Source organism: Ranitomeya variabilis, chromosome 7 (genome assembly GCF_051348905.1).
Source record: "Ranitomeya variabilis isolate aRanVar5 chromosome 7, aRanVar5.hap1, whole genome shotgun sequence".
Lineage (NCBI taxonomy): Eukaryota > Metazoa > Chordata > Amphibia > Anura > Dendrobatidae > Ranitomeya > Ranitomeya variabilis.
Genome location: NC_135238.1, coordinates 56,998,548 through 57,023,148, shown reverse-complemented (window position 1 = coordinate 57,023,148; position 24,601 = coordinate 56,998,548). Strand labels below are relative to the sequence as shown.

At 42.2% G+C, this 24,601-nt stretch overlaps 1 protein-coding gene across 2 annotated transcripts in view; it reads right to left on the bottom strand.

Moving 5' to 3' along the window:
* Positions 1-24,601, bottom strand: part of SNX29 (sorting nexin 29) — a 565,512-nt gene that overhangs the window by 386,358 nt on the left and 154,553 nt on the right. For both annotated transcript variants that reach the window (XM_077275156.1, XM_077275157.1), the window contains exon 14: positions 2,933-3,012. In XM_077275156.1, coding sequence (XP_077131271.1) covers positions 2,933-3,012 — 80 coding nt within the window. The remainder of the gene's footprint in view (positions 1-2,932; positions 3,013-24,601) is intronic.

Below are 24,601 nucleotides of genomic sequence, written 5' to 3'. Positions count from 1 at the left end.
CACTGCCTTATCTCTCTTGGGCATGGAGGTCACTAGAGCTTTACCAGTGGCCACTGGAATCCTCTTCAAATAAGTTTATGTTGGTCTCATCAGAGCATAGGATATCACCTTAGTCTGCTTGTCTTCAGCAAGCTGTTTACGGGTTTTCTTGTACATCATCTTTAGAAGAGGCTTCCTTCTGGGATGACAGTCATGCAGACCATTTTGATGCAGTGTGTGGCGTATGGTTTTAGCACAGACAGGTTGATTGCCACCCCATTAACCTCAGCAGAAGTGCTGGCAGCACTCATACGTCTATTTTCAAAAGACAACCTTTGGGTATGACGCTAAACTCTTTGGTCAACCATGGCGAGGCCTGTTCTGAATGGAACCTGTCTTTTTAAACTGCTGTATGGTCTTGCCCACCGTGATGCTGCTCAGTTTCAGGGTGTTGGCAATCTCCTTATATCCTTGGCAATCTTTATGTAGAGAAACAATTGTTTTTTTCAAATCCTCAGAGTTCTTTGCCATGAGGAGCCATGTTCAAAGTATGAGAGAGTGTGAGAGCGATGACACCAACATTTTACACCTCTGCTCTCCATTCACTCCTAAGACCTGGTAACACTAATGAGTCACATGACACCAGGGAGGGAAAATGGCCAATTGGGCACAATTTGGCTATTTTCACTAAGGGGTGTACGCACTTTTGCTGCCAGCGGTTTTGACATTAATGGCTGTTTGTTGACTTATTTAGAGGGCACCAAATTTACACTGTTATACAAGCTGTACACTTTACAGTATATACTTTTATACTTAAAATTGTATAAAAGTATATATATATATATACACGGTATATCACAAAAATAAGTACACCCCTTATTTTTGTATATATACACATATATATATGTATAATTAGAAGATCCAGTATAGCAGTAAGTTTGTCAATGTTACCTTGTCTGCATTTTCCTAGCAGATTACACAAATTTAATTTTTTACAATGCCCTAATAATTAAAGTTGAGCAAAAAGATTTGACAGACGGTAGTCCATTGCTGTCAGACCAGAGCCTTTGTGAATCACCACCTTCCCACCGCCATTCTCAGCACCTTTTCAGATGTAAAAGCCAGGCAAGATAGTCATCATTTTGGCATGATGCATGCATGATGTCTTGCCAGGTCTACTATACAGAAGATGCACCGGGACGCTGGCAGGTAGAAGGTTCGCAACGCTCTGCTCCGGCAACTATAAACAACTGATATGGCCACTGGACCAGGGTCCCAAGAATATTTTTGCTCAACTCCTCTAGCAGATTTTTGAGTGTTCCCTTTTGAGGAGCGCACTGCTACTCTGCCTCTCAACTTCGTATCTGAAGACTGAGAGATCAGACCAGCAGCATGATGGCGACGCCAGTCCGAACTCTGCTCTCTTCCAGGCTCCAAGCAGGGGTATCTTCTTCTCTGCAGCATGGGAGAAGTGCTGGGGCACCGATGATGGCCACCCCAACGATCTGCTCACCTTCAGAGCGCCGCAAGATAGCATCGCCAATATCAATCATGTCAAATTTTTCTTTGCCGAACACAGATTTAACCTCAGAACTGAGAATTTTGAGAATGACTGATCAATTTTGGCAGAGAAAGAACCAGGTCTCCCTGAAAGAATATATTACAGACGTCACTATTTTTACGTATACTATTGATTTATACAATAAAAATTAACCCCTAGGTTACTCTTGAATTAGGAAGTAATGTTTAATGCGGTCCCTTATAGCCGATAGCCAAAAAACCCCTGTAAAAGCTCAAACGTTGGGCGTTGCCTCAGATTTCTTGTGATCTCCTATGGAAAATCTTTGTGGCCCTGTACGTTCATTAGTTTCTTTATTTCTAGCTATAACTTTTGTTTTTCCTGTAACCTCACTTCTATATAAACTTTGTAAACTGTCTTGAACCGTAAGACGGAGACTTCTATTGGCTTCCTTACAAAGGTTATCATTAGGAGGGCTCTCTTACACGAGTGCGGTCCCATTATTTATCAGATTGCACACTGACCCATGTTATTCAAAACACTCATCCACTCAACTTACCGTATTAACAATTATTAAAATTAATATTACACCATCATGTACTCAGTACTTTGAGTGTATATCGGATCACTGCTGAATGCTGATCAATTGTTTTTATTTGCTATACAACTGTGATCCACTGAAGTCCCAGTCTGCAGGTAACAGGGCATTATATGGCTTAGACAAACTCTAGCCAAAGTCCTTTATATCATAATTGGCCAAAGGTAGGGGATCTTATTATTGATTGTCAGCTATAATAGAAAACGAGGCAATCACCGCAGAGAAACAATAACAATAGAATTATTACCTCCCTATTCTACCCTTGGACATGAAATACGTGATAATGACTAGTGATGAGCGATCGTGCTCAGGTAAGGTGTTATCTGAGCATGCTCAAGTGCTAACCGAGGTCTTCGGCATGCTCGAAAAATGTGTTTGAATTCCCGCGACTGCATGTCTCGCAGCTGTTCGACAGCCACAACATGTGCAGGGATTTTCTGTTTGTTACACAATCCCTACATGTGTTACTGCTATCGAACAGCCGCGAGACATGCAGCTGTGCGGTCTCAAGCATATTATTTGAGCCCGCCGGAGACACTGGGTTAGCACCAGAGCATGCTCAGATAACACCTTATCCGAGCACGTTCGCTCATCACTAATACGGACCCCTCTACTTTACACCATTTTAATTTATAGGATTTTTTTTCCTATTTTCTACAGTCTAAACCTGCGGAGCACCTTATTGAACGGTGCGTCTTATTTTGCTTCATTAACTAACTAGAGACCCTTACTAAGACTTCTTTTTGCAGTGAATTGTAGCACTGAGCAGTTTTCTCCCCCAGCAGCATTATTGTACAATTCATTACAGTGACATAATACTCCAGCGTTTTCCTTACCGTCATTTTGCCCCTCTTTCTTCAGCATCTGCACCGCGCCGACATACTTCTTCAGCTGCACCTTCAATACCTCGTTTTCCCTGTCCAAACAGAACGGGAACACAATGCATCATGCTGTCATTGTACAGGATTTATAGCGTGGCGCCGGTAATGCAAACATTTCTGAAATAACAGGCAGATGATTGTAATATTTAAAGTGCGCCAATTATCTCCACATAAGGGGGCAGCCACTAGCACACCGGCCACCGCTCACACCAACAAAGCCCATAAATCAGCAAGTGTCATGGATTACACTCCGGCTCACAGGGAATTTCAGGAGTAAGATATAGGAAAGGAAGGCTCCTGTTACAAAGACGAGCTGACAGGTGCATTTACATATTAAAGAAAGTTAGACATGTGTAGGATACATACATAACGGGCAGCGATGATTAATGTAATGGCTCTGATATTAGCAATGTGTGCAGGCGGCGGCTGTATCTGGGAGCAGCGAGAGGAACACACTCCATTGTAGGAATAGATGGCAATATATGTAACCTAAGGCTATGTTCACACGTTGCGTTTTTGATTCTCTCCTTTTTTTTTCTACAGGCTCTGTAGGCAATACCTTGGCCATGAAAGTCAATGAGTCAGTGAAAAAAAACAAAAACGGACTGCACTATCCAAGTGCAGTAAGATTTTCATGGACTGACAGAATGGAAAAGCTTCTTCTCCACCTTCTCATCCAAGAAAATCGGAGCACACTATGATCACACTCCGATTAGCATAACTGGCCTGATTCTCCCGGATGAGAAGCGATACGGAGGTGTGACCCTAGACGTAAGGGAACCATCAGCAAGCGTTAGGCTGCAAACCTGTTATCCAGGATGGTGATGGCATCGCGAAGATGATCTTCTAACTTTAGGAACATTCAGCATAACAGAGAAAAATAACTTTGAATGTTGTATGCAATTGGGTGGAGAAGCTGCTCTTCCAGCCAAGCTTTCCGGTCACCCTCCCGGCTAGACTGACATCTTAAAGTTCGGATACGACCTCATAAGCCACCTCCTTCAGCAATGGCAGATGTGTAAATGTAGATGAAGCGGCAAATCTACCTTCAATGCTCACGCACCGTTTCTCAGGGCGCCTTTTGATGGACCATCCGGTGTGGGATGTCAATCAAGCCATTAGGACCGGCGGAGTCTGACAGTTCTGGAAAACGGCCAAACTTTTTGACTTCTCACCACTGGTTGAATGCAGCGTTCAGAGCTGTTTTTCACTGTTTTGCTGAATTTGTTAGAATATAGATCCTCATTGTGAACCGGTCACCATCATTGATAACAGGTCTGTGGCCGTATAGGGGCCTACATTCTGCTGACAGATTCCTTGTCAACATGTAGCAAATGAACCCTAGGGGGTCCATGGTACAGGGCTAAGCGATAAGTATGGGGTGATAATTCTGTCAAAGATGACTCTTCCTTATTTCCCTTTTGCAGTGCCTAGGTTTTGAGAAACTATTGCTGGACGGCTTGTAAACAAATAATTATGTCCTACTTCTCCATCTTGAAAAGTTAGAGACATGCCCTTTCTCATCAATTCTCGGCATCTCTTATTTTGTTCACGTGCATGGCTGATCTTTCCTTTACTAGGGAGAACTTGGCTTAACATTGCCTAGAAATATTGCTGTGGACAGCCGAAACCTTCGAGTCAAGCTGATAACGTAAACTAACACTCCCTATAAAGTCACATTATCACATAACAATTTGTTTTAACTTTTATTGAACCCAGAGCATAAGTATGCAATACAACAAAATAATACAAAAACATACTGTGCATGTGTAGTTTTTGATGTTCATAGAACACGTAATAAGTCACAACTTTAGTCTTATATTAGAATGAATAGCAGTAATTGTACACTTCCAGGTTGGGACCAATTGGCATGGTTGGCAAGTACGCAGATAGGGTATATTACCCTTTGTATCCTTCCGATAAGTCTAGAGGTCAAGCAGAGCCCAAGAGTTTCAACAGTTAAGAGGGAGGCACACCAAGCTTCCTATACTTTAGAAAACTTTTCCATGCAACCCTTATTTTTCAGCATATTTTTTTTTCATTTTGCACAACTGCGTTTATAATTTTTTTTCCATTGGCTAAGAGATGAGCGTCTGTCCTCCATCCACAGTGGCCTATCGCTTATGTGCAAGAAATAGAGTTTGTCGCAAGAAGATGTTGGTATGATGTAGCTCTATTGGTTCATCCAGAAGGCCCAAGAAGCAGACCTCTAGTGTATGTAGAAAAAGGGCCATGGTGATATCCAACACTCCCAAAAATGACGCGACACTTCCAAAAATGACTAAATAGAAGACACTATGTGTCAAAAATCGTCATTAGTCAACATACATCGGTAGCATCTGTTATGTAATAAGCTTCACATTTTCTGCAATCGTTGGGGAGATAGGCAATGCTGATGAAGGAAGAAGAGTACACTGCAGGAGAAAGATGTAAGGAGGACTCTAGAACCTCGTCCAATTACTTGGGAAATAATTGTGGAATTTGGAAGCTTGACTACACAGCTTGTTTGTATAAAAGCGATTTGTGCTCCCAACAGGTATATACTGTGGTTAACAACATTTTATACCTATGGGATCCTGAAAGGAGATTATGCCTGTTACGGGAAAATGTAAGATTGGCCTGTCGGTGTTGGGGACGCGGCCATGGAGGTTATGCTTTTGTTGGGCCTATTGTACATTGTAGCATAACTTCGAAAAGGATAATGATTTTATATATGAAACTTTAAGGCTAATCTACATTTTAGCAGAGATAATAAAATGTAGAAATCCCCTTCTCTCTACATGCCCCAGGACATACAGACATTGCAGAAGAGCTCCTTTTTCTGAGGAGACCTCTGTATGAGCTGGGATGGAGAGCAGATCTATAACGGCTCATACTCACTTGCGTGAAATACGGCCGGGTCTCGCTTGTTAAAACCCGGCTGTACCGCCGGCACTCCAGAGCGGAGCGTGTGGCCGCATAGCAATATATGGAGCTGCACGCTCCGCTCCCAAGTGCCGGCGGCAGAGCCGGGTGTTACCATGCGAGACTCGGCCGTATTTCACCAAGTGAGTTTGAGCCCTAAGAGGCAATTATATTTTGGGAGATCTAAGCTGTCCTTGTTTTACATGAACATTCTTTTACATGATTCTCCAGCAGCAACCGGTGGGGTACTGGGAGCAGGGTAATCGGCTGATAAACTTTTTTGTGTAGGGTTTGGGACTTTTTATTTTTTCCCAGATGTTTTTCTTGGGTATTTTCCTTTCTTTGGTTGGAAATCAGTCGTCATTGTAGAAATAAGACTTTCTATACTTTTTTGATCTACCTTAAAGAGCTCATACCAGACAAAACCTAAAATCTTAGTTTTGCCAGAACTTCTGATGCTCGCCTGACCTAATGCTCCATTTTCTCCCTTCGCCAACCTATTTTAGAAATTACCTAATTCCTTATACCTAGCTGCACAACAAATAATATAAGGGACTGCTGCAGAACTCCATACTTGTTGTGAAATACCAATGACAAAAAAAAAAACTTATTGAAAAGTCTACTCCTCTTAAAGTGGTTGTCCATTACTTTAATACTGACAATCTCTCCGTAACATAGGACTTCAATATCAGTTCCCCCGGAAAAAGCTAACGCGAAACGCGCGTTGGGGCTCAGGACTGCACGTGCAGGTTATATATTACCTACATTTCTCTTTTTTTTTAGTTCTATGTACTACATGTGGGGTAAGGCTTTCTGGGTAGCATTCAATGCACTGGCATATCCTGATCATGATTGATCGCTTTATGGCTGCTACTCTGATATATTTTTCCTATGTGGTTCTCTGAATACCTCTGGCTTTGAGACTTGTCTTGTGGTGGATATAAATTACTATGCAATTATATAGTATTTAGCACCTTTTATGCTTCCACCCTCAGACTAGTCCAATACACCAGGTACTAGACTTGAAACCCCCCGCTGGGAATAACACTGATTGAATAAACCATACTAAAAAATCTTTTTGACCTAAATAATTAGCCTACCCATGTATATATGAATACTTGTGGACATATAAATGGTATGTGATACTCAATTTGTACTCTGTAGTCTATTTGCATGTGTATCTCCATTGTGGATATATAAAAAGAAAATCTGTTGGTTTTTTTAGAGGGATTTAATAAAAGCTTTTTGTATTTTGTACTATGACATTGGCTTCCGTTCTATTTTCTTTGGAATTTCTTCTATGGTTTTTTGGAAGTGTCATTTATATATAGGCCAGGTTCTTGCTATATGATTATCTTCAATATCAGATTGGTTGGGATCTTACACTTTGCACACCCAACGATTAGCTTATCAGCTCTGGCAGTGGCCAGATATAAAATGCACGGAGCAAAAATAGTACAGCACTATTCAGTATGTACTGGCCATAGCCAAGTACTAAAGAAGGATAGGTCGTCGATAGAGTTGGTTGGACCAATTTGCAGGACCATGGTCCGTCAGCAAAGTCAGTAGACTCCGGCCACTAGATGGGAGGCTATGCATTGTGCCTATCGGAGTCCACGACGAAACGTCATCATTGTGGTGTGAGGCACAGATGATGTCGCACCAGCCTGGCAACTCAGAAGCTGCGCTGGTGATCCCATCTCGAAAGCCAAGATTTGCGAACCTCCACTCCAGAGACTACTAGTAGACATAGTGAAGGAACTCAACACATAAAGGCACTTGGAGACGCTTTAAATAGGATTTATTGTCAGTATTTCATATCCATTAGTAACATTACGGTAAGTACAGTATTAACGTTTCAGGTGAAAATCCTTCATCAGACGTATAGGCTATATTCACAGCATGTAGGTCAAGGGGATCCAGTTTGGGGGGCTGGGATTTCCCCAAACAGGAACAACCAAGATCCTGCTGTATCAAGGCCTGTGGTGTGTTTCAGAGACTACTGACCTGGCCAATGGACTAGAGTCGAGTAAATCGATCAGTCCAACATTAGTCGTCAATAAAGTGGAGAACGCCTTTACATATTGACTCTGGCTCTGCTACAAATAAATAAAGGTTCTCCTAGAATAACTAGCACATTTTCCACAGGTGACTGAGCGGTTGAAGCCTATGGCAAAAGATAGCTAAAATGTTGCTTTTTAGGTTAAGCATTTTTTTTTCTATTTTTTACAGTTGAATTTATTTAGTTTTTTTCTTTTTTGGTTTAATATGGGTTATCCAGATACTAATAACAAAAGGGAAAAAAATAAGCTTTTATCTATAAAATTCATTTTGATGACACATACTTTCTTTAAAGGCAAACCAAGCGTATCTCTCGTTCTAATTAAGGCTCTCCCAAGGGCGTTTTGCTCTGTTGTCTTTGTGTTGACATAGATTTTTCTAGTCAGTTACCTGTGTGGGATAGACATACTCCACTACTCTCCATTCTTCTTCAGGCAGAATATTTTTGCCTGCACTGCCTGCACAGCTGAGGGGTTTATTTATACAGTTTTCTATTTCTTTTCTTCTTTTTTTTTTTTTTAAACTAGGCCAATTTTGATTTTTCTTGTTCCTGTTTGTCTTTCCCTGGAGCGCTGGACTTTGTCTTTACATAAGAAACACTGGGATAGCCACAGCGTAATAAGACAGCAACCTGCCTACAATGCCGATGCACATTGATCAGATTCAGTCTGTATGGAATCATCAATCATTTCTTTATTTTTATTCCGTGCAACCACAAAAGCTGATAAAAATCATGAATGGCAAAAGGTCACTTTCAGTTACTCTTTTACACACAATATATGGGACCCAACGTGCAGTCTAAGCTCGTCACTTAGCAATCAATTCTCCTCTGGTAAAACGGAGAAAGTTGTTTTACTGAAAATTTATTGAAATAATGTTCTTTTTCCTCTTCCAATGCACCTGGATATCTTAAAGTCACTCTGACACTAGCAAAAGGATTTCCATTATAAAAGCTTTCAGTTACTAAAAGCATTTTGCCAGCTGATCTCTGAGTAGTCTCTATTCCGGAGGACCCTTTCAGTATCATCACAAATGATCAAAGCTGTGACCTGTTCCATACACATCTATAAAAAAAAATCTGGTAAATTGGTAAAATATTCATGTAGCTTCTTTTTGCTTCCAATAAAATAAAAAAAGACAAATATTGTACAGTGGCATGCAAAAGGATTCACCCCCTTGGCATTTTTCATGTTTTGATACTTCACAAACTGGAATTTCACTGTGTTTTTTTTTTTTTTCCGCGTGTTTGCATCATTTCATGCAAATAACGTGCCTACAACTGTGAACATTTGGTTTCAAATTAATTGTGAAGCAAACAACAGATAGAGAAAACTAACAGAAAACGTCAGTGTATATAGCTATTCACCCCCTAAAGTCAGTACTTTGCAGAGCCTCCTTTTGTGGCAATTATAGCTGCAAGTCACTTTACATAATTCTCTACAATTTCCACATCTTGCCACTGGTATTTTTTCACGGTTCTTCAAGGTAAAACTGCTCCAGCTCTTTCAAGTTAGATGGTTTCCTCTGGTGAACAGCAATCTTTAAGTCTGACCACAGATTGTCAATTGGATTAAGATCTGGGCTTTGACTAGGCCACTCCAAAAACATTTACATGTTTCCCCTTAAACCACTTGAGTGTTGCTTTAGCAGCATTCTCTGGGTCATTGTCTTCCTGGAAGGTGAACCTCCGTCTCCATCTCAAATCACTGACCGACCGAAACAGGTTTTGCTCAAGAATATCCCTGTATTTCAAACCATCCATCTTCTTCTCTACTCAGACCAAATTTTTATGTCCCTGCTGCCAAATAACATCCCAACAGCAAGATCCGGCCACCACCATGTTTCACTGTGGGGATGGTGTTCTTGGGAGTGATGAGCTGTGTTGGTTTGAGCCAGACATAGCGTTTACCTTGGTGGCCAAAAAGTTCAACTTTGGTCTCATCTGACCACTGCATCTTCCTCCATACATTTGGACAGTCTCCCAACATGTCTTTTGACAAATTCAAAACGAGCCTTACAATATCTGCAGGCAAAGACTTTTTTCTGCCCACTGTTTCATAAAGGCCATTTCTATGGAGTGTACGGTGCATTGTGGCCATATGGACACATACTCCAGTCTCTGCTTGGGAACTCTCCAGCCCCTTCAGAGTTACCTTTGGTCTCTGAGCTTCCCCTCTGATTAATGCCCTCCTTGCCCGGGCTGAGAGTTTAGGTGGGCGGCCCTCTCTTGGCAGGTTTCTGGTGGTACAATGTTCTTTCCATTTGACGATAATGGATTTGATGGTGCTCTGGGGGATCTTCAGAAATTGGTATATGTTTTTATAACCTAACCCAGACTTGCATTTCTCAAAAACTTTGTCCCTGACTTGTTTGGAGATCTCCTTGGTCTTCATGGTGTTGTTTGGTTAGTGGTGCCTCTTACTTAATGGTGTTTCAGCCTCTGTGGTCTTCCAGAAAAGGTAATGTGTATATACTGAGAGACACTTAAATTGCACACAGGGGGACTTACTTTCACCAAGCATGTGACTTATGAAGGTAAATTCTTGCACCAGAAAGTGTTAGAGGCTTCATAGCAAACGGGTTCAATACATATGCACATGCCAATTTCTACTTATTTGATCCCATAAATGTAATTCATGCCTGTATTTTTCTCACTTTGCCAACTAAGACTATTTAGTGCTGATGCATCACACACAAATCGGATTACAGAAATATTTAAGCACAGGTTGTAACGTAAAAAGATTGTTAAAAAGCCAAGGAGATGAATACTTTTACAAGTCACTGTACATACCGAAAAATAGATAGATTGTCCAATTAATAGAGAAAGGTAAGAATACATAGACTTACAAAATCGATATAAAAGGTAACAATCCGTGAATCTGTGGACTGAATCACTATTTCAGCCATGTGCTTTTAAGCCCTAGGAGATGTCTTTTGCTATAAATTGTACCCAGTGACATCAATACTGTCAATCTCGTAGACATGAACACCTGTTATATTGCTTCTAAAAAACAAAAGCTTGGAAAATTGGTGTCTTGCAATAAATGTCATCTCAGAAGGCATCATTTAGCGGTTCTAACCAGATAGATTTCTCCCATAAAAAACTTCACAGTCTTGTCATGTCTTTAGACTTTCGTCACTGAAAGAGGACAGGATTGGCGACAGCAGAAAAGCATGTTTTAGGAAGGATTCCCCAAGGAACCTGTGGCTTGTTTTTAAATGCAGTGTCGAATACCAACATGGATGTTATAGAATAGGGAAAACTGCAATAAAATGTCCCTGATCACGGCAATCCTGTGACCAGATGGGGACATCAAATACAAGTACTCGTTAAAAACTTTAATCTGCAGGAATAACAAGTCAAGGACACACCAGAATCTTCATGGGTTTACGAGATCAGAAAAATCTATCAGTACTAGTGATGAGCGAGCGTACTTGGATAAGGTGTTATCTGAGCATGCTCGTGCACTAAGAGTGTTTTCGGCGTGCTCGAATACTATGCTAGAGCCCAGCGGCTGCATGTCTCGGAGCTGTCCGACAGCCGCTATACATCCAGGGATTTGTCTAACAAACAGGCAATCCCTGAATGTATTGTGACTGTCGTACAGCATACTGCAACTCAAGCATATTTTTCGAGCACGCCAAAAAGACTCAATTAATACATGGGCATGCTCAGATAACACCTTTTCCGTGAACATTTGCTCATAACTAATCAATACAGATCTTTAAGGAGCGAGTTAGAAAGTGACATTATTCTCTAGACCTTGAGAGAAGCTAATCAATAAATGACCCATGGATTCTAAATACGAAACGTCGCTGGGGCGATCAAAGGTTTAACTAGAGGAGAATTTGACTATAGACCCCCTGCTTTGTAGAAACATGACATTTTTCTAGCTCTGATTATTTGGTTTTCCTACTTGTGCACCACTAGAATTCCAGAAGTGCCGTTTTCCTAAATACTGAAATTGTCATGGACAGAGAGCAGTGCACAACAATGTCAAAATGGCTAATCAAATCATTTTTTTGTTTTTATTTTTGAGAACTTGTCACTTGCCATAAATTTGTAATATTTCTACTTGATGTAAATGCCGCTGAGCTCCTGGATCTGTCATTGTTTTTCTTGTGTTCCTGCGCTTCTCCATTTCCAGTTATGGCTTTTCAGCCAAGTGGGCGTCAGCCTCAACCAAATTCCAATTTCAAAAATAAAATAAAAAATTATGACCACGCCCACTTTGCTAAAAAGACTAGGGCTCCAAACCATCAAGAACGGTGATTTTCTTGACGAGGAGAAGTCAGAGGGTCCCGATTCATTAAGAGGTGGTGAACGCCTCTTATTAAATCAGCAGCAACTTATGAGTGGTGTGCCTCCCCAGAAATCTTACTCCAGTCTCAGACTAGAATGCCACAGTTAGTCATTAATTGGATGAGGTGTGGCGTCACACCCCCTTCCCACCCATTTTGGCAAAGCTGGAAGAAACGGACGTGAAAATGGAAAAAGTCATTAAATCTATAGGCAATTTCGAAAAAATGTTGAGGTGAGATTGCTTTGATGAATTGGTGTCTAGATTTATATAGAAGGAAGACAGGGCCATATCTCTAGAACAGAGAGGGACAAGAACAAAATAAAAGTAATACCAAAATCATAACAAAAGCAGCACTTATACCAGGTAAAGTTATATACTTATGTTAAGGGACAGGTCCTCTAACTTCTTACTAATTTTGAACATTTTACACGAGGTTTAAGGAAATCGGGAAAAAAAGTCATGTATGTTGTGAAGGATGACAGCGGAGAGATCACGCAGAATCCTACCGGTGCCACCACATGAGAAGAAGCAGCACCTCGCCACCCCGCCTGACGTCACTATTACCACTGAGGGATCACATTTTTTTTTTTTTTTTTTTTTAACAGCCTGGGCCCACAAGATCCTATGGACAGCAGTCCAACTCATGTTGGTGGACACTGAATATGCGGTCCCGCAGCCTTGCAGGAATACATCTCAGCCCACCAATGTAATCGGTCATTCTCTGCATGTTGTCACTTGTCACAGAATTGGTTCACTTCCACAAAATGTTTGATAAATATGGCGGAACAAAAAGAATACATGATTTTAAACTTTGACATGAAATCTGTGTTACATGGGACTTTAAAGGGGCTGATTTTACAGAAGAAATTGGCCGCTGAAGGGGAAATAAAGTATCACATGGTGGCCATCATGAAATACAAAGACTCCAGTCTGCTAAAACTTGAGCCATTCTCTGACCTGTCTAATATTGATGGGGGCCGAGGACATATGGACGGCGATTGTCTTCATTAAACATTGACTTTCAAGACTGATTTTAGACACACCGGCTGCCGGTGGAAGGGAGGTAACACATGTCTGGCCCATCTATGGCCATCATAATGTCTAAGTATTAGCTTGGACTATTTGACCTTTGTGTCTATTGGTAGGTGCCTTGTGTTGAACACTAATCCTTTTTAGTTCCCGTTTAAAGACAAATGATCAACCAATTTCAGGCTGGCCCCCTACGGTATAAAAACTGCACTTACGTGATAAGATAAATCAGTGTATTAATGCATGCGATGATAGTAATTGGATGAGAAGTCAGAACTAGTGATGGACGGAAGTGCTTGTTACTCGAGTTTGCCTAGGGTGCTTGGGTATGCACCGAGTATCGTGGGTGCTCGAGTGACATGTTTGAGTCCCCGCGGCTACAAAACATGCAGGGATTGCCTGACAAACATGGGCAATCCTCACATTTTATGGCCGACTATCAGCTGCGAAACATGCGGCCATGGGGACTCGAACATGGCACTCGCAATCCTCTGTGCGTACCCGAGCACCCGCGGTTCTCGTGCATTCCTGAGCACCCTAGGCAGTAACGAGCACTTGTGCCCATGACTAGTCAGAACTTTGCAGTATTTGGGGTCTACAACCTAGGGGTGTAAATATTACACCTACAGAAAGGTTTTACATTCGGCATGGCTTAGGAAAGCAATGTACAGGTTGTACACACATCAAAGACGAGACAGAAACTCTACACAAAAGCAGCAGATTGAATTTTCAGCTTTTACAGAAACAGATGTTGGCCAACAGCAGGCGCCCCCAGAAATTGTGACAACTAACTTTCCTTGAAATTACACTGAAAATTGAGCTGGTACACACTTGCCATATGGGCAAGAGAAACTACAGCAGAGAAGGAAACTAAAGTTGCCAAATTTTAGAAACCCTGATGAGCAGATTCAATTAAGGAGGAAGAGATTCTCCGCATACGGTATCGGGGAAAAAAAATAGGGACAGTGTCATTTCTGGTGGTAACGGAGAAAAAAAAATCTAGAGTGTAAAGTTTCACGAAAGCAAGAGTTTAATGAAACTGTTCACACTAAAGTAGTTAAAGGATCAGCGTGTCAGTTTGCGGATCCAAATTTCCAACAGTATTTAGTCCGTTTTTGCCATCAGTTTTTCTATTATGAAAAAAAAATAGCACATGGAAAAAACATGGATTGCATTAGTCTTTTGTTTTGTTTTTCACTGACCCATCGAGTTGCATTGGTGACTGATCCATAAAAACAAATAAAAAAAAAGGATATGTCGCTATGGTTTTTTTTTTTTCAGAGACTTGGTTTGCAAAAAAAACAGAAATGTGAACAGCCTCATGATACATGTTCTATCCATGAAAAACAAAAATAGAAGAAATATGGGAAAAACGGATGTCTGAATGAAGCCTTACGGCTTGTGCTAACACTGCGTTTTGTCACATTTTTCAAACGGTAAAAAAACACAGCATTTTACAATGCCAGCAGAGAATGAGATCTCAGAAATCTCATACATATGTTGCTTATTTTTCCTGCAGTTTCAAATCTGCAGAACGTCAGTTCTTTCAGCGCTTTATTCACACGAATAGGAAAAAAAACATCAAAAACTCACGATAAAAAAAGCCAAAAAAACACGAGTATATTACACAGCATTTTGCCTGCCAAAACTCCGGAATGTTTTAATGTTTTTGCTGTGTTCTCCACTTATCCAAATGAATGTGGAAAAAACACACAAAAATGCATAAAAAACACGCGTATTTTACTGCCAACACTCTGGGTTTTGCTGTAGAAAATCCTGCTGCAAATACTTAATGTGACCACATACTCTCAGAACGTGCAAATGTTTAGTAGCTGGAGCAGGTTTTTTGACAGGTGTGTTTTTATAAGTTTTTGAGGCGTTTATATGTGAATGAGTGAAAACGCTGAAAAAAATTATGAAAAACTTGACACGCTGCAAATTTGAACAAAACGCTTGGATGGTTCAAATATGCAAGGGAAAAATAAGCAGCATTTGCATGAGCGTTCAGAAATCTCATTCACTTTGCTGATACTGTAAAGTGCAGCTTTTTTTAACTCTTGAAAAATACATTGCAAAAACACAGCGTGCGAACAAGACCTTAACATGGAAATGCGGGAAAGAAATACTGCGGATTTCCCGTGCAGTTTTGTGCATAAAAAAGCTGCAGAACACAATAGCAGGAAAATTGGATGAAGTTGTAACAAATTGCATCAACACTCTAGATCAGAGGTCTCATGTGGCCTGCAGGCACCGGAGCTCCCGTGGCGATCGAGGCCTGGTCCAGGGGCTGCTGATGCCATCACTTCGCTTCAGATGAATGTTCACCCTTGGACCATTGCTATGAGAAGCAGGCCAGGATGGGGACATTGCTACAAGAAGGTGACCAGGATGGGGACATTACTACGAGAAGGTGACCAAGATGGGGACATTACTACGAGAAGTAGACCAGGATAGGGACATTGCTTCAAGAAGCAGACCAGGATGGGGACATTGCTACAAGAAGGTGACCAGGATCAGGACATTACTACGAGAAGGTGACCAGTATGCGCATATTAGTACAAGAAGGTGACCAGGGTGGGGACATTACTACAAGAATGTGGCCAGGATAGGGACATTGCTTCAAGAAGGTGGCCAGGATGGGGACATTGCTACAAGGTGACCAGGAAGGGGACATTACTATGAGAAGGTGACCAGTATGCGCATATTAGAACAAGAAGGTGACCAGGGTGGGGACATTACTACGAGAAGCAGACCAGGATAGGGACATTACTTCAAGAAGGTGGCCAGGATGGGGACATTGCTACAAGAAGGTGGCCAGGATGCGGACACTGCTACAAGAAGGTGACAAGGATGGGGAAATTGTTACAAAGCGGTGACTAGGATGGAGACATTGCTTCAAGAAGGTGGCCAGGAAGGGGACATTGCTAAACAAAGGTGACCAACTATAAAATGATACCACAACCCATACAAGGAATGGCATAAAAAACCCTCCAAAATAATCCAAAAGTTGTATGGAAAAAAACCCACTGTAACTGAAAATGTCTTATCATCACGCATAGAATGCGGCCTGTCAAATTCAAATTTTTTTCTATGTATGGCCCATATACGCAGCCGGGTATGAGACCCCTGTTCTAGATCTATTGGGGGTTTTACTGTTGGGTGGGAAGAGCAGATGGGAATTAACTAAACATTTTTTACCTTCGTGATTTGAGTTTTACACTTGTAAGACTTGTTGAACTTTATCATCAGAATTTGCGCAGCTCTATTGGGGGGCAGACAAGTGTATCCGAGTTTCTCTGTGCTTTGCTCCTTTTCACAGTGCACAAGATTCAGACTTATTTTTAACATTGAAGTCAGGGGACTAGTAGGTTCTGCTGATTTTTTTTTGTCCCAGCACAAGATTGATTTACTATAGATTTACAACTGTGGATTTCACTCAATTTTCCTTGAAGACAATTTATCCGTTTCTTGGTTTATGCAGCTTACACTAGGTGGGGATTAGGCAAACAGCCACATTAAGTGCTGCATCCTCCAAACTGTAAGGGTATGTTTCCCTGTAGCATATACGCAGTATATATCTCCCCATTCCAGATTTGTGAGATGAAAATAAGCACCAAATCTAAATATATGCGCTAAAGAGAAAATCCGCAACCCAAATTAGTTCAGAACGGCCATTTATACTACGGATTTGTAAAACATTTTTGCAATACCGCTATTAATTTTGCTGCAGATTTTCAGTTACAGAAATTCCACAAAGGAAATATATCCTAAGTATCCATGGCAGTAAAATGATTCATAACATGCTGAGGACCCAGGGCTATGGAGTCAGAGTCGGAGTCTGAAGTCTGAAGCGTTTTTGATAAATCCGCAGTGCAAAACCACTGCGGTTTTTACTGCGGATTTATCGCGGTTTTTATTGCGGTTTCCGCTGCGGTTTTTATTGCGGTTTCCGCTGCGGTTTTTCACCTGCAGTTTCCTATTGGAGCAGGTGAAAAACCGCTGCGGATTCCGCACAAAGAATTGACATGCTGCGGAAAATAAACCGCTGCGTTTCCGCGCATTTTTTTCCGCAGCATGTGCACTGCGGATTTCACTTCCCATAGCATTACATGGTACTGTAAATGCATGGGAAACCGCTGCGGATCCACAGGTGCGGAAACGCTGCTGATCCACAACAAAATCCGCAGCGTGTGCACATACCCTAAAAGACACCACAGTCCTGCAAGGACCCAAGCAATAAAATTCTGCTGGTTCCTGTAAGTTTATCATTTGGACTGTTTCTCATGCCCACTGCTTCTTCATGGGCCTCAATGATCTCCACCAGACTGTCTCTACGTGTTTCCTGATGATGTAGAAGAGAAGTCATGACTGACAATTCTGCAATACTGTTATCGCAAACATGAAAAAATGTGTTTTTTTTCAATCACTGACTCCAGACAGGAGTTGGAGACAGCAGTAACTTTCTATTTGCAGATGCATCATCCTCCGAGAGAAAATAGCATCCGGATTCATTAAGTGAAGATCCGTTGCGGTAACTGCAGGTTTTGTGTTCGCTAGGCAAGCAATGTTTTTCAATGAGCAGTGTATCTCCATGGCGGGGTCCGGTTGAAGGAAGACAATTACAGAGCTGAGAAGATTAGCAATGAACCGTGTTTACCTTTTTTTGGTGTAAAATATTCTGCTTAAATTACTTTATTGACTTGCCAGCAAAGTCTTTTACATAGAAAAAGTGCTGGAAAACTGACAATAACTGTAAGGATCATTTCCGAACACAACTACTGTGCTGTACTGGAAACAGACAGACAATCACACGGAAGAATGGCCATACTGCATATAGTCGAGAATAGAAATTGCTCCTTACATTTTTCTTACATACTGTACTCACATTTAGTGTCTTGTATAAAATTTTTTTTTTTACAATACTTTCCCCTTTATTTTGCTGTGTATATGACAAAATAAGAAGCTTTTTTTATATTTTGTCCCTCTTTTTAAAAAATAATTGATCCAAAAAGCAGTTTAGAGCAACTTTCTAAACCCTTTTCAACCCCTTTACTCCCCCAGGGCTGTTTGTACCTTCACAAGCCAAATTTGACACTTCTTGAATAGATCCCACTGATTCTGAGAATGTTTTTTCGTGACATATTGTACTTCATGATAGTGGTAAAATTTCTTCAATATGACTTGCATTTATATATGAATACTGTGAGATAACGCTACGTGAGTGTGTTGGGGGACCCTCGCTTGGCGCGGGATAAAAGCAGACAGGCACGGTTTTCCTCACAAGTTCAACTGGGTTTTATTACTCTATAAACCCCAGTGGCACCAAACACAAAGTAACAGTGTTCATAGCATGGCTCTGCTCCATCAAGACTGTGACTATATACTCTTGGTAGAGTCCAATATTCAGGCTCGCTCTGGAGCCAAACACACACAATCTGGATTACCTGCTAGTCAGCGTTGCAGGTTTTCACTGGCTGGCATCACAGGGTTTTGTCCTCCAGACAAGCTGCCTACGGGGATCACCAACTTGCCTGGTAGGCACACATAAGTCAATTCCAGACCCACCGAAGGATGGTAGCTTCCCCCACACAGTAGCCGTGACCAACTCTGCAGATCCCGGGCCTGTCCTCGTGCTCTTCAGGGATCCGGTCCACACACAGGACCTCCCAACACAGAGGCCACTCAGGATCACGGCCTCACCAGGTGCTGTTCAGGGATCCAGTCCATACTCTGGAACTCCCAACACCCAGGCCTTTCCTCTCACAGGACCTTCCAGCCAAGAACCATCCAGGTCCATACACAGGATCCCTGTGACCCACACCCCGGTCACATTACATACTTGTAACCAATCCCATAGGCGGGAGGTGTGTGTGGCTAGTCCGACCCACCCAGCGCTCAGAACTAGCTCTGCAAGCCTCCCTTTCAAACTACACCAATACTTGTGGGACTACAGGTCCCAGAACAACCTTACTTCAGGCTTGCAGCGCACAGTATCTTTCTCTGCAACACATAACGGACATTCACAATAATGCCAGACTTTGACTCATCACCACAGTTATGCCTGAGATTGCCATGTATTCCTATAGCCTCAATACGCCTCCATGCGTATTCTGGGGAGACCACGCAGCGCCCCCTTCCTGTAACAGGGGTCACTGCATCACATATCCCCCCCTTGTTCAATCCTTTGGGGTTGAAGATTTGTCACACACAAGGGGTCTTGAGAACGGGTACCCAAGTCACCTTGCGCTACCAGTCGAGTAGGTCCTCTTAGTTGGGTTTGAGTGTCACGGTCAACCCGGTGTCGCAATTCCCTTGCACCCATACCACCTGTCTGGTCTGCCTCTATGTCAACACGTCCGCAGCAGGGTCTCCCACTTAAGTCACTCAGCCCTGAGCTAACTGAGGCAACACGACTTCTATCTCTTTCATCAGGCCCCTTTCTGTAATCTCTCTGCTGGCCATTTCTCGTATGGTCTTTATTTCTCAGAGAGCAGTTCTTCCATTCTTCCATATGTCTCTATGTCCTTTGTTAGCTGCATCTTGAGGAACACTTCAGCCCTTAGCGAACCTCTTCGCCTCTCTAGCCCAAGAGATGAGTCTCGGGTGCCCAGTGCACACTACACACTTCGACCGCCTTTTTAAAGGCCTCATGCACATTCTCACTGGTACATTCTTCTCGCACCTCTTCGGGTACCTCTATCACGCACTTGAAGAGTGAAGTCTCATTCTTTCCGTGAACGGACAACTCCCGCTTTGCCACTGACCTTTACAGCAAAACTTCTGCCACGTCCTAGTGATTGTCTTGTTCCGCTCTTAGCGCACACTCTTCCTCAGTTTTACATTCTTCAAGTCCCCTCGCTAAGATGGGCATTTGCAGCTCCGCCTTGTTATCACTAGGGCACAGCTGCTGTAAGTCTCCGACCAGCCACTTCTCCTCTTGCAGAAGACCTCTTACTGCATCTCTGAGCACCTCCACATCTTCCTTCAGGGCCTTATTCACACTGTGCCATGCAGACAGGTGACCTCTGAGCTCAAAGACTATCTTCTCCAACTCATCAAGTCTGTGCTTCGCCGTTTGTCTCACGGCCTTTTCTTGTTCGACATGCTCTTTTATTGTTTTTAATTAGGCCTGTAAATCTGCCACAGTTTTTCTTCTCACGAGACAACGCTTTAGCATGGTCCTGGAACCCCTGTGCTTCCTTCGCTCCAAGCCAGGCCTCGACTTCCAAGAGCTCGGACTCCAGGTGACGCACCTGATCCAACTGCACGGAGTTGGCGACTTCCATACACGCCACCTTCAAACTTCCCTTCGCCAGCTGTTAACAGACCTCTTTGCGCTCTCTTTCTCCAAGCTTTGCACGTGAGCTTCTACCTGGCGAAAACAGTTGGCACACTCTTTCCATGTGCACATTTCCTTGGTCAGTTTGTCAACTTGAACCTCTAGTTGTCGGGTGATAGCGGTCGAAGTGGACAGCTTCTCCTGCAGGCTCTCTATTTTCTCTTTGAGTTGTTCTCCAACTGTGATTACAGCTGTTAGAGCCCTACCACCACCCTGGGACAGTTTCATGTTTCTTACGTCCTCAACTACCTCAGTGCTGGGTTATCTCTTTATCGAGGACGTCAACCTTGTTGGCACCTGTCCCTGTCTCCTCTTTATCACTGTTCTCAGAGGGTGCAATTTGTTCAGCCCCTTTGTTCTTTTATGTCTCCGGCGACTAGAGGACTTGCTCTTCTTGTGGGGCTCTTATTTACTGTACTGTCTTACTTCCTCAGAGTTACAGTCACCCCTGGAGTCTGTGTCACACCCTACAGTTTAGTGAACCCCCAAGTCACACTCTATCTGGGTGTCAGCTCCACTGTGTTAACAACCACATCCTCATTGGTCACATTGTGGTACCCCTCAGGTGACATCAGGTTAGGAAGTTGGACAGGCGCATCCTTAACTCAGGTCACCCTTATGTCAATTTTGGGAGGTATTACCGCCTTAAGGTAAGCATCGGACTTGGACCGCCACTGGGTGAGCATAATCTAAATTGTTTTTCTTATCTTTCAGGTTACATCGGGGGCTTATCTACAGATAGGTAAGCCCCTGATGGAGGTGGCCGCAGCTTATATATGAAAAAGTAGGTGACAGATTTCCTTTAATTACACAGCAATTTACAGATATTATCGGCACTGTCCCCATTGGGGCTCAACCTGTACTTTTCCTATCAGTATGTGTTTTTGGTGTGGGAGAAAACCAGAAAACCCTGAGGGAACCCACACAAACACAGGGAGAACATACAAACTCCTTGAAGTTTCTATGTTTACAGCCATTGACATGTCGCAGAGGTTAACACGTGAGGAGTGGATAGAAATTGTGTTGATGTCTGGTGAACGCAGTACCCGGGTCATTGCAGCAGATTTCAATGCAAGACACCCTACACAAGAAAACTGTCACCATTCCCATTTTATTTAGGTTGTATCCATATAAATGGCCCACCCTGTACATTCCCTATCAGTACGTGTTTGTAGTGTGGGAGGAAACCAGAGAACCCTTAGGAAACCCATACAAACAAAGGGAGAACATACAAACTCCTTGCAGATGTTGTCCTCAATGGGATTTGAACCCAGGAGCCCAGCGCTGCAATGCTAACCACTGGCGCTACTATGCTGCACACATAATAAAGAGCCTCTTTTATTGGTGTCATGTTTCATGGTTTTTTAGTTTTTTTAATAAGGTGAATTAGCATAAAAGTGTCTCTCTATGATGAAACTATGGGGTGGAGGAGTTTAAAAAATTGCGCTTCATTTTGCTGTGACAGTCAAATCACTGGCCAATCAGATGCCAGAATATGGTGGAACATACCATATTTTATATTTTATGGGGAGGGCAGTGTCTTGTAGATGTTCAATTATGTATTACTTTGATGAAGGAACATGTGAAACGTAATATATTCCTCATCACATGATGTAATATATCATTACTATATGTCACTGCATCTAAAAACTGTATTTTGAAGACGGGGGCACTTTAAATAAGAGGTGAATACGTCCCTGCAGTAAGTAGTTCTGACCAGTGAGTGACATCATCACATACTGTGCATGATGTAATGATTCAAACATTTTATCTCTATGGCAACCGAACATTCCGCCACTAACAGTTTTACTGACGCAGTGAAAACGCGACATTTTATATTCACTTTCTGTGAAGTGAGAGCCAAAAATCGAGATTGCTATCAGCAATAATGACTGAACGAAGATCTACCAGAGCAAATAAAGGGGCCAGATACAAGGAGTATGTATCTGATGGCATGCTCAACTTTTTCTGGGAAAAGGAAAAACCATGTAAGTGTAAAATGGATACATAAAATAGTTGTACAAAAAAATTCCTGTAAAGGGAACCCGGTCATTAGATAAAGAGTTCCTGAACTACGGGCAGCAGGAGTCAGAGCGACACGAGCTCCGACAGCTTTTCCCCGCACCACTCTAGATGATTGACAGATCGCTCCCTAAGTTCACATTTGAGAGATCTGTCAATCACCTGGAGCGGACAGGGAGAAGCCGGGATGTCAAAGGTCTGTGGGGCGGAGACGGAATATGTCATCTCTGAAACACCAGAGCATTAATAGAGAAAAACATACCTGGCGGCAATCGGATTCATGCTGTACGTGGTTTGGGCAGAATGAATTGAGGTATGGCTTCCCTTTATAAGAGCAGCCTGACAAGTGCTGATTAACAGATATTTGCTAATATTTATTATCACCAATATTCCAAGTAAAATAGATAGAAATTAATGTTAAGGGGAAAAAATCTGGAAGAAAGTCCAAGGCAAAGTGTAAACCCAAATTTGGCTGCTATCGTTTCCTAAGCAGATAATTCTCCTAAGGGAACACTCATATCGGTGTAAAAAATACAGCTGAAATTCTCGGCCAGAAATGTTAGAGAATATCATGCGAGTTTCAGGAGTTTTACTTCTCAGCTAGTCTCACCTAGCATCTGTATGCCATGCCAGTGCTATGCACGTGTGCACTTCTCCCTCACCTAGCATCCGGATGACATGTGTATGAAATACGTATTCAATGCGTTTTAACATCAGCTTTTACATACAGTAATTTTCTATAGCATTTGAAGCTAGTTTTTGAACTAAGAAAACAAAACATATACAGAGATAGAAAGAGGTCAGTGTGATATATATTTAGTATAGAGCATGTTTAATTTACTGTACACGTACTTAGGTAATTATTAAAGAATTAGAAGTAAAAAATGGAGTGGGATCCACCATGATTCTTAACCAGCTGAGGTAAGGCCGACAGCTAGGGGCTGATGTTTATGCTCTGGGAAGGGAGTAATAAACATGGAGCTTTCCAGGCTATTAATATCAGCCTACAGTTGTTTATTTAGCCTTTACTGGTTATTAGCACGGGACAACCACCTAAAAAACAATATTGGGTCCCCCTACTTTTAATAACCAGCAATTCTGTCAGATGACGTTACAAAGCTGACATCAACCCGAATACTATTATCCACTTGCCACCACACTTGTACACGGGTGCGGTGGCAAGTGGGTAACGATATTGGGGTTGATGTCAGCTTTGTAATGTAATCTGACAGAACTTTCTCACGCAGCGAGAAGTGATGTCAGTGAGATGACCAGAGTTCATTGGTTATGAATTCCAGTCACCTTCCTGACATCGGCGCTCAGCACTGATGCTGCGTTCTCATGCTCAGCTCAATGTCTCCTGGATGCTTGGCAGAGTGGTGGTATTTTATGTCACCGTTCAGCAAAGCATCCAGATGTATCCAAGTTGGGCTATTGATTATCAGCGGACAATTGAGGACAGCTTTTTTTTTTAATTTATCTGTGGATAATAATAAATGGGTAAAGAGGGTCGCGGGGAGTGTTTTTTTTTTTTTTTCAATTAAAGTAATTTTTCGTGTGTGTGTGTGTGTGTGTGTGTGTGTGTGTGTGTGTGTGTGTGTGTGTGTGTGTGTGTGTGTGTGTGTGTGTGTGTGTGTGTGTGTGTGTGTTTTACCCTAAACTGACAAGGGTTAGTAATGGAGGTGGCTATAGAAGCCTCTCAATTACTAACCCCCGGGCTTGATGTCAGCTGACATTACAAAGCTGACATCAACACCAATACTATTATACAACTTGTCACTGCACCAAGGCAAGTAGGAAGAGCCGAGACTAAGCTTCAGAATTGGCGCATCTAATGGAGGCTCAATTTCCGGGGCTTCTGAGGGCTGATTTTCTTAGACTGGTAGGGTGCAAATATCCATGGCCCCTTCCTAGGCTATTAATATCATCTTACAGCTCTCTGCCTAGTCTTTACTGATTATTAAA